The 10,191-nt window shown below is 40.8% G+C and overlaps 4 protein-coding genes across 4 annotated transcripts; 1 reads left to right on the top strand and 3 right to left on the bottom strand.

Moving 5' to 3' along the window:
• Positions 1-27: 27 nt before the first annotated feature.
• LOC121937974 (histone H1-like) lies at positions 28-765 on the top strand. The gene has a single exon (XM_042481266.1). The coding sequence runs from the start codon at positions 56-58 to the stop codon at positions 710-712; it is 657 nt and encodes a 218-aa protein (XP_042337200.1). The 5' UTR covers positions 28-55; the 3' UTR covers positions 713-765.
• Positions 766-1,848: 1,083 nt separating this feature from the next.
• zgc:163040 (uncharacterized protein LOC100038789 homolog) lies at positions 1,849-5,943 on the bottom strand. The gene is made up of 3 exons (XM_042481268.1): positions 5,637-5,943; positions 3,188-3,536; positions 1,849-2,184 (listed from the first exon to the last, which is right to left on the bottom strand). The coding sequence occupies exons 1-3, from the start codon at positions 5,941-5,943 to the stop codon at positions 1,872-1,874; spliced, it is 969 nt and encodes a 322-aa protein (XP_042337202.1). The 3' UTR covers positions 1,849-1,871.
• On the bottom strand, positions 3,161-3,567 carry LOC121937976 (histone H2B 1/2-like). The gene has a single exon (XM_042481269.1). It carries the CDS (start codon positions 3,556-3,558, stop codon positions 3,184-3,186), a length of 375 nt encoding a protein of 124 aa, XP_042337203.1. The 5' UTR covers positions 3,559-3,567; the 3' UTR covers positions 3,161-3,183.
• A 1,412-nt stretch (positions 5,944-7,355) lies between the features above and the next one.
• Positions 7,356-7,949, bottom strand: LOC121937973 (histone H1-like). The gene has a single exon (XM_042481265.1). It carries the CDS (start codon positions 7,947-7,949, stop codon positions 7,356-7,358), a length of 594 nt encoding a protein of 197 aa, XP_042337199.1.
• Between the last annotated feature and the right edge of the window lie 2,242 nt (positions 7,950-10,191).

Genomic DNA, 10,191 nt, shown 5'->3' with positions numbered 1-10,191 from the left:
CAGTCCAGTCAGACAGCCGTAGTGTTCTGAGAGAGAATAACAACTAATAGAGAAGATGGCAGAAGTAGCTCCAGCTCCGGCCCCAGCTGCAGCACCAGCGCCGGCTAAAGCCGCCAAGAAGAAGACCCCCAGACCGAAGAGGTCCGGCCCCAGCCTCGGTGATCTCATCGTTAAAACTGTGTCCGCATCCAAGGAGAGAGGAGGCACGTCCGCTGCCGCCCTTAAGAAGGCTTTGGTTGCCGGCGGTTACGATGTGGAGAAAAATAAGGCCCGCGTCAAGACTGCAATCAAATCTCTGGTCGCCAAGGGTACTCTGGTTCAGGTCAAGGGAATCGGGGCCTCTGGCTCCTTTAAGATGAGTAAGACTGCCGCAGCTCCCAAGGAGAAGAAACCGGTAAAGAAAGCTGCCGCGAAAGCAAAGAAGCCCGCAGCCAAGAAATCTACGGCGGCCAAAAAGCCCAAAGCAGCGGTTAAGAAGCCAGTAGCTGCGAAGAAAGCCCCCAAGAATGCCAAGAAACCAACCAAGAGCCCCAAGAAGGCCGCGAAGGGCAACAAGAAGGTCACGCCAAAGAGTCCCAAGAAGGCTGCAAAGGGTCCAAAGAAGACTGCGAAGAGCCCCAAGAAGGCTGCAAAGAAGGCCCCTGTAGCCAAGAAAACGCCCGTAAAGAAGCAAACTAAGCCCAAAGCAAAGAAGGCTGCAGCCAAGAAGTGAGCTGGCAGCAGCTGCACACCTCCGACCTACCAAAGGCTCTTTTAAGAGCCACCCACATGGTTTTTACAGAGCATTATTTCCTGATATGATCTAGCTACTCTTAGTAATGATAAACATGTAAATATTATTCTTAATAGAAATAAAGTAAAAAAAAAAAAAATGTGTACTCAATTGTTACAGTTAGAACCAAAACTGCTAAGAAATGAGATGAAAGTAGCCTATTGATACAAACTTTTTAATAGGTGAATGCTCAGACTTTGAACCTGGTGGATAGTTCAGGTCTTTTTCTGTCCATGGTTGGCAGTTAGGCCAAAAGAAAGGAAGCAGCAGGAGGAGACCAATAAAATAAATATAAATATACCTATACAGGATAATATACACAAGGGGGTGTGTTTGTGTGTGTGTGTGTGTGTGTGTGTGTGTGTGTACACATACATGCAGCAGTGGTGAGGAAGAGACTTTGGTTGGTGGTCAGTTTCAGGATGAATGACGGGGGGTCTGATATGGTGATCTAGGCAGGGACAGAGAACTTGAATAGTGGAAAGATAGACTTTGATTATTGTAGAGGGTGATGTGCCTTGCTTTCTGCAGAGGTGGTTTAGTTGGGTGTCCACTTTCTGCTCCAGGTTGAAGTGTTTGGCCCATGGAAAGTTGCTTCTTTGCTGATGGTGGAGGGTGAAAGTGATGTTATTGTACTGTAAGTGATGAAGATGACACATTGGGCTTGACAGGGTTGAAGATGACCATTCTTCTTATCAGAAATGCAGTGTGTAGATTTTTTTGATGGCAAATTGTGGGGATTTGGATGTTGACTGGTAACAAATACATGATTTAGTACCAGTCAAACTGTGAGACTTCAGCTATGCTGGGTGGAGAGTAGAAAGGAAGGAGATTTAGACGTCAACCTTGGGGAAAAAAATGGCTCGTGGGGTGACAGGGCAGAGGCTCAGATTTTAATTTGCTGGTTGATATGATAGATTAGGCCAATTTCTGTTTCTGCCAATTTGTGTGAAAAACGGTCAATTCTACCATATTTGGTCAAATTTGCCATGGTGAATTTTTAATCAAATATTTATGTTCAGTGTCAGGATTCTGCTCTCTGGATGATTTGGGTGGCTCTTAAAAGAGCCGTTGTATTGCAGTGAGTCAAGCCGGTGATTTAACCTCCGAAGCCGTACAGGGTGCGGCCCTGCCTCTTCAGAGCGTAAACCACATCCATGGCGGTCACAGTCTTCCTCTTAGCGTGCTCGGTGTAGGTGACAGCATCACGGATGACGTTCTCCAGAAATACCTTCAGCACACCGCGGGTCTCCTCGTAGATGAGACCGGAGATACGTTTGACTCCACCACGACGAGCCAGACGACGAATAGCGGGTTTGGTGATTCCCTGGATGTTATCACGGAGAACTTTACGGTGACGCTTAGCGCCTCCTTTACCGAGTCCTTTACCTCCTTTACCACGACCAGACATTTTGAGTGTATAGGTTTATCCCGAGAAAAACTGACGCTCAGTCACGCAATAGAGTCGGTACTTAAATCCATTCTGCGGACGTAGTTGAGCACTGCTGGGCGGTCTCTGCCCCCTCCCCCCCGCTTCATCAGCGTCAGAGTATCAATCAACACCAATTTTGTCTCGTATTTGTACAAATTGATTAACAATAAATATACACCACTAATGGCGCTGGATCAGCTGATCCGCTGCCTAAAACAGGATTAATCTCTATTGTCTATTTTTTATGCCTGAGATCTTTATTGGGTTGAAATTTACATGTGAATTCCCTCTTATTATGCAAACACAAAACACACTTGGTTGTGGAAAGTTTCGGGGAATGCTTGTTCAGGAACAGGTGAGAAGTGGTCCTGAATTTGTGGACATGAGTGTTTTGCACGCGGCCCTTTTATAGTATGTTAAGTACAAGTTATAACAAGCTGACCACACTGCATTGTTATTCAGTTGAATGTGTGAACAGAAAAAATGATTTGCATTTAAAGTATTTCATTCTCTGAACACTTCTCTGGACCATCAATCTGTCTATTCAGATAATCTTTTATCATACTTAGTTGCAATATGTGGTGGGATAATGAGTGGTTTGTTTAATCACACACACACACCACAAAAGACAGATGTTATCAAATACGCAGAAACTAAGTAGATTCTCAGCTGTATTAGCTCACATTGGTATTGTATAAATCCCCATTTAGATTTTTTATTTCAGATAGCATCAAAATTGTAACTGTAAATAATTGCAACGTTTGTTTTTAAAAGCTGTATGTTCTTAATACAAAACCTAACCTTCTGCTAACAAGTAGTTATTTTTTCCTGTAATATCTTTTTGGAGAAAATCAAGTGTGGTGGTAAAAATGATAATTCAGTCATATCTTTTAAAGCAATTTCGGCAAAGACAACGTCTTTAGATTTAGTGGGTGGCTCTTAGAAGAGCCGTTGGTGTATTGGGAGTCTTCAGGTCAGTTTACTTGGAGCTGGTGTACTTGGTGACGGCCTTGGTTCCCTCAGACACGGCGTGCTTGGCCAACTCCCCAGGGAGCAGCAGGCGGACCGCGGTCTGAATCTCCCTGGAGGTGATGGTGGAGCGCTTGTTGTAGTGAGCCAGACGGGAGGCCTCACCGGCGATACGCTCAAAGATGTCGCTGACGAAGGAGTTCATGATTCCCATGGCCTTAGAGGAAATACCGGTGTCGGGATGGACCTGCTTCAGCACCTTGTACACGTAGATGGCGTAGCTCTCCTTCCTGGTTCTCCTCTTCTTCTTACCGGTCTTGCTGACGCTCTTAGAGACCGCTTTCTTGGAGCCCTTCTTGGGCGCTTTGACGGTTGTCTCAGGCATGTTGCGCTATGGACGTTTACCCCAAATCGGATGGATTCTGTATGTCAGAGAGGCCAATTTATATCCACCTGATGCAAAAGAGACTGTGCTGTCCCTCGTACAGGATTGGTCAGTTTCTGAGGCAGGGGACAATAGAGAAAGTGGGTGAGGGGAGACAGGCGGAGGAACGGAGAAAACGGAGTTCCAAGTGTAAAAATAAGAGTCAATTTTGGGTTTATTTTTACAATGCGACAGTTTCAGCACTGACGCTGCCGAAATTTAAAGCTTTTAGGCTACTTTTTGGTAAACAGAATTAAAATGCCATTTCTCTAAGGCCTCGGTGTAAACATGAAAATTACAAATAGAGATATTAGGAAATTAAAAAAACTGTAATATGTTTCCTCCACCCAACAAAATTACAATGAAATTAAATAAAGCATGTAAAAATGCAGTTTGGAGTACAACCATAGAAGTAACTCAAAGAGAACTAATGTCTCAAAGCAGTGAATAAGACGGGCAAAGGGCTGTGGATATGGATATTCCTTTAATCATTTCTTTTGTTAAAAATTTTGCTTCTGCCATCTCAAAAAAATGCTCTCTGGGATACATCTCCTTGTGGAGAAAGGAGAGGTAGAGCCTCACATGGTCCAAATTAAAGTGATATTTGCTGACTTTTGTACAGAAAACCAATATTTAAACATTGACTGGTGTAAGTTCTCGAGCAAAACAATTTCATACAATAAAGTTTTAAGTATGGTCGCCTAATAAAACATCTAGTAACTAGTCATTAGCACAGAGGTGGTACACACATTTGTCTCTATTCATTTATTATGGTAACCCTAAACTTTATTAAATCAAGCTATGATGGAACACTTATCATATTAAATTTAAGCACACAACTATAACCACATCTAGTAATCAAAATAACCACAACGAACAATACCTAATTTTAATATGCAGTTAGATTACAAAAAAATATTGTGGAAGCAACACTCTGTTCTGAGCATATAGTATTTGCAATCCCAGCAGTTTCTTTATTAGTAATATATGGCTCAAGAAATAACTTAATTGTACAATTTCAGTGTTTTACACAAAGCTTAATTCTGGCCAGATTTCATAGTTTCAGTGAATATTATACTTTTTTAAAATCCCAATCATGTAATACATGGCGATAAATTATGTACAACAGTCTCTGATCAATAAATAAGTGTCAGTGACTAAGTCCTTAAATAAATAAATTGATAGTGAGCGGTGGAGGATGAAAACTTGCTTGTGCAACAGAGACAATTGTTATTTCGTGTGTGTGGAGATGAAGATGAATGTGTGGGATAACTGCACTTTTTGTTTTTTTGCTGATTTTAAGTGTTTGTTGACTCTGTTGACAGAAAAACAAAACATCCGAGCTGTTTTTACTATGACTTGCGATAAATCTATATACCTCTTACATTTTTTTAAGCAAAATAAAGACCAGGTGCACTCTATTATATATTGAGTACACCAAAATTCACTGAAATTGTAATGTTTTGAAAGATATAAAGCACCATATATAAGATAAAATTTTTGTCAACTCATTGGTTGTGGCATTTATGACCTTGGACTTTTCATTTCATGTCCAATGTGATCATGTATCTGTCATTTAAACTAAATAGAAACAGCAATTCAAAAGTGTGTCAATACTGTTGCTGCTTTGAAACATGTCAATTCATGATCAGCCAACACCCACTGGTAGAAGCTGTATTTAACCAATTTTTCATTTTTGATTTAAGCACCCACTTTCTCAGCCCAAAGACCTACTTCTTCAGCTGTTGTGCAAATTACACTGATCAGCAATTGCTTTAGGAAATGGTTACTACTTGGTAATAGATTTTTAATCTGGTGACATTGGTTTTATGTCGAACTACAGCTGGTTTGTGAAGAAAGTGATTTCTTCCATTGACAAAGACTTTATGTTCAGTTTCTACTCACATCAAGTTAATTAGTGGAAATTCCTTCTCCAAGAAATGATTATAGTAAACACTGTTAGGAATCAGCTCTCCTTGGGAGTTGGGTGGCTCTTAAAAGAGCCGTTGTAGTGCGATAGGGTGTTGCAGTGATTTAACCTCCGAAGCCGTACAGAGTGCGGCCCTGTCTCTTCAGAGCGTAAACCACATCCATGGCGGTCACAGTCTTCCTCTTAGCGTGCTCGGTATAGGTGACAGCATCACGGATGACGTTCTCCAGAAATACCTTCAGCACACCACGGGTCTCCTCGTAGATGAGACCAGAGATACGCTTGACTCCGCCACGGCGAGCCAGACGACGGATGGCAGGTTTAGTGATTCCCTGGATGTTATCACGGAGAACTTTACGGTGACGCTTAGCGCCTCCTTTACCGAGACCTTTACCTCCCTTACCGCGACCAGACATTTTCAACAGTTCAATCTAACGAAAAAACTGATTGCCTGACGGAAAAGCATCGGCATATAAATCCATTCTGCGGACGTAGTTGAGCTCTGCTGGTAGGAGACATCTGTTCTAACAATTGAAACGTTGACACTGATGAACCTTTGAGGCGGGAAATTAATGCTTTCTCGATTTTAATTTATTTTTTATTTTTTTTAAATGCAGAGCGAGAGAGATGGATCTTGATTGAGTTACATATTTTAACATTAACAAGGTAAAACACCGTAGTGCATGAATACAAATCATATAAAAAGTCAAAATAGACTCAATTAATAAAGTGTTAAGGCTACATAAGCTATGTGATGACACAGTAGTTCCCAACTGGTGGGTCATGCTCCAAAAATGGGTCCTGGGATCAGAGTGAATGGAGTGGAAGTGACTTGCAAATAAGTTAATAAATAAGGGTATAAAATAAATAAGTGTAATATAGCACCATTATGAATAGACTGGGTGTCAGAGCTTTTACTTTGAAATGCTCATTCTCTCTGCAGAGTGAGATTTATTTACTATATATTATATCTACTAATTTATTAATTCATTCATTTTAGCCAATATAGGAACTATTTTATTCCCCTGTTTTGTTTTTTTTTTTTTTTTTACATTTTAGCATTTTCGTCACTGGCCTTGGGGCCATAATAATGTGCACTCTTAATGCTGTGCTTTTATCATTTTCATTTTGTTATGCTCCCATGTGTTTAGATTTAATACAGTAAATTTTACAAGATAAAAATGGATATAATAGTTTATCTAATGCAGGGACCTTGTGTTGACTACAGAGAAATGTGTCCCCAGTGGCTGGACCACATGAGAACAAGTATGTGTCTGTCCTCACCAACAGTCCAGTGACAGAAGACACTAAAATCTAAAAAATAAAAAAGTTATAAATGAATCTTCTTTAAATCTCTTTAAATTCTCCTCTTGAAGTCTGACAGAACAGACAGTATTTTAACAGTCTCACTCAGCTTCACATAACAGGGAAGTTTTAATGCTTTCTGTAAAAGACCAAATTATGGTCACAATATGAATAACATATCAGATGTTTCAAATACTTTACATAGAATTTAAAGTAAGTAAAAATAAGCCTTTCATTTGCCTTTTTGTTTTCATTTGCCAAATCTGCTTGTGTCAGTTTAGATAATTGGTATGATAAATCATTATCAATTTTATTTTTAATCCCATATTTACAAAGGTAGGTCCAACCATGTCTTTTTTCTGGCCCCCATTTGCAGGAAAATCATTTGTGCCTGACTATGAATAAAAAAATGATAACAACAACAACAACAATAATAATACTAATAGAAAATTAGAAAAATGCTCTCTGAAGATAAATTGGGTGGCTCTTAAAAGAGCCTTTTGTTAGACTGAGCTTTGTCAGCTCACTTTTTCTTGGCTGCAGCTTTCTTGACTTTAGGCTTGGTTTGCTTCTTCACAGGGGTTTTCTTGGCTGCAGGGGCTTTCTTTGCAGGCTTCTTGGGGCTCTTTGTAGCCTTCTTGGGGCTCTTAGCTGCTTTTTTGGCCGGCGTGGGTTTCTTGGCCTTCTTGGGGGATTTCTTCGCGACTGCTGATTTCTTGACCGCTGCTTTGGGCTTTTTGGCCGCTGTAGGTTTCTTGGCTGCGGGCTTTTTGGTTTTAGCAACGGATTTCTTAGCCGGTTTCTTAACCTTGGGAGCAGCAGCCGTCTTGCTCATCTTGAAGGAGCCGGAGGCCCCGATCCCCTTGGTCTGCACTAGAGTGCCCTTGGCCACCAGAGCCTTGATAGCGGTCTTGACGCGGGACTTGTTCTTCTCCACATCGTATCCGCCGGCAGCCAGGGCTTTTTTGAGGGCGGCCGCGGACACACCACTCCTCTCCTTGGATGCGGACACAGCTTTAACGATGAGCTCACCGATGCTAGGGCCGGCCCTCTTCGGCCTGGGGGCCTTCTTCTTGGCTGCTTTAGCCGGCGCTGTTGCTGGAGCTACTTCTGCCATCTTCCACTGAAGTTGATATTCTCACTCAGGCTTATGCGAGAGTCTGACTGGACTGTTGGAGAACTCCGAGCAGGAGGCTGTCCTTAAACACACCGTGAGAACCGTGGAGACTCAACGCGGCCCTGGACTCCTCCGTGCAGTCTGGATGCCGCGCGACTTGTGTTTTCTCCTCACTGATAAAAGACTAAAAACTAATTGTAGGAGAAGTGCTGCAGGCTGAGAGTGGAGGGACCGATAGCGGACTTGTTTATCTCCATACTGAAGTCTTGTAAAGCTCTGATGATTTCTGCATTTTGTCTGTGGAGCCTCCAAACCTCACATATTCCCGCTATGGACAGCAATGCTCAGCAGCTTTTCCTGCTCATTTTTCTCCTAAAATGATCGAAAAAGCTTCACGGCTGCACCAAAACTCGTTTTCCAGCTGGTCCACATGTTTGTTCAGGGACTCGATGTCAAAACAACCATCTGCTGTGGATGCGTTTCTAATAAAGTGACGTTTTTCTGGTGGCAGCAAACACGCTGTGGACGGCCGAGGCTCATGATGCCGTTTATTCAGACTTCCTTCAGAGCTGATCGCTGTGACTATTTTACATTAAAATTGTTAATTTAAATGTAACAGTTTCACTTTCCAGTGATTCTTGGATATTAGAAAACTTCATTAGGTGTGACACAACAGTTATTCGTTGTGTTCAAAGTGACAACTGGCCGAAAAATACAAACGTCCCAAATGAAAAAGGACTTTCAGACTCTGGGCCTGTTATATCAGTGTGCAAACCTGAATGCACGCTATTTCTACTTCTTCCTTCTAGATTTAATGATATTTTTTAACATTATAATTCCTTGTAATCAGCAGTGTAGTGGTAGTTGATGAGGTGGTGTACTACTAAGTAGATGGTGGGTTACTGGGGAGGGTGGTAGGTTAACTCTTTAATTTTTCAGGGTTTTTTTTAGGCTGAATGTGCACTGTAAACGTGCTGAGTGGATTAAAAGAGACATGGAAGTGGAAACGTAAAGTTCACGTTATTTTAACTTAGATATGCTGTATGTAACAGAAGAAACGTGTAAATTATTTTTAAAAAAAAAAACAAACAAACAAACAAAAAAAAAACCAACATTAGTGGCAGCATGAATGCCCCCTGTCATTGGCCTGGATAGCTCTGTAATCCTTCACATGTTCAACAAACCTTAAACTCTCTCCAGTTTAAAAAAAAAAAAAAGAAAAAAGAAAGAAATTGTCACCCTGAGTAGAAGTACAATCTGGCTTAAGGTGTGATCTCTCAGCAAAGCTAATCAATACAGTTGGCTTTAAAAAGATTGGTAACAATTAAAAGGAAACAAACAACAATAAGTGTATGATTATGGAGTCAGGTCATCAAGTGAGGTGGTGTTTCCTTTTCACCTGAGGAGTCTTGTCTCTGTCCGAGGTGCTGAACTGACACTGACGGAGCTGCCGTCTCTGTCCAGGGTGCTGAACCTGCAGATGCTCCTTTTGATTAATCTGACCTGCTGACCTGAAGACACATATTCCAGGTGTCAGAGGTCCTTTACTTCAACAAGTCTTAAAGAAATAATATGAACACTACCCTGCCATTCAAACAAAATAGGGAAGCATTACCAGTTAAATATATTCAAAGTATCCAAATTAAAATTTGTTTATCAACAAAAGGAAACAAATAAACTTTTGATAGACAAATCTTTTTTTGTCTATTTTCTGGACAATTCCCATTTTGTTGCCACTATTTGTAAAAAATTGTATAATTGTATCGTTTGGTGCCTAAGAAACTTATTCATATGATAGCTGACATCGAACCATCACGTCCATAAGTGAAATGGCTCTCACAGACCTTAATGTTAATAGAGCCTAACTTACACATTATTTCTTGCCTTTCGGTTACAAGCCAAGAACGTCTACAAGTTTAGTCTAATATTGCAACATCATCATAAGATATGTGGAAAATCTTATATGACTGGTGATGCAGAGCATCAGAAAGCATTATATGTTTGAATGCAGTCTTAAATGCATAATTTTTCATTATAAATGCCCTCATAACAATGACATGAAGGTATCGCCCATAACACTTTATTTTAATCTTCTGATCAGGCTGATAAATCATTTACAATAATCTCATGTGTCTGTTTGAATCAGTAACTAATCAGGATTTTTCTATCAAATAATACAAAATTACATATTGTCTAAATTGTTGTAACGTAAAGCAGAAATGTGCACTTTCACTAATTAGTT

Source organism: Plectropomus leopardus, unplaced genomic scaffold, assembly GCF_008729295.1.
Source record: "Plectropomus leopardus isolate mb unplaced genomic scaffold, YSFRI_Pleo_2.0 unplaced_scaffold28059, whole genome shotgun sequence".
Taxonomy (NCBI): domain Eukaryota; kingdom Metazoa; phylum Chordata; class Actinopteri; order Perciformes; family Serranidae; genus Plectropomus; species Plectropomus leopardus.
Note: the sequence above shows the minus strand (reverse complement) of the source record. Positions and strands in the feature narration are given on the sequence as shown.

Excerpts from the sequence above, each read along its gene's own strand:
- LOC121937974 (XM_042481266.1), top strand. The coding sequence starts at position 56 with ATGGCAGAAGTAGCTCCAGCTCCGGCCCCAGCTGCAGCACCAGCGCCG.
- LOC121937976 (XM_042481269.1), bottom strand. The coding sequence starts at position 3,558 with ATGCCTGAGACAACCGTCAAAGCGCCCAAGAAGGGCTCCAAGAAAGCG.
- zgc:163040 (XM_042481268.1), bottom strand. The coding sequence starts at position 5,943 with ATGTCTGGTCGCGGTAAGGGAGGTAAAGGTCTCGGTAAAGGAGGCGCT. Across the intron at positions 3,537-5,636 it reads CACTCTGTACGGCTTCGGAG|CGCCCAAGAAGGGCTCCAAG; the intron begins GTTAAATCACTG and ends CAACCGTCAAAG. Across the intron at positions 2,185-3,187 it reads ACCAAGTACACCAGCTCCAA|AATGTCTGGTCGTGGTAAAG; the intron begins GTAAACTGACCT and ends CTATACACTCAA.
- LOC121937973 (XM_042481265.1), bottom strand. The coding sequence starts at position 7,949 with ATGGCAGAAGTAGCTCCAGCAACAGCGCCGGCTAAAGCAGCCAAGAAG.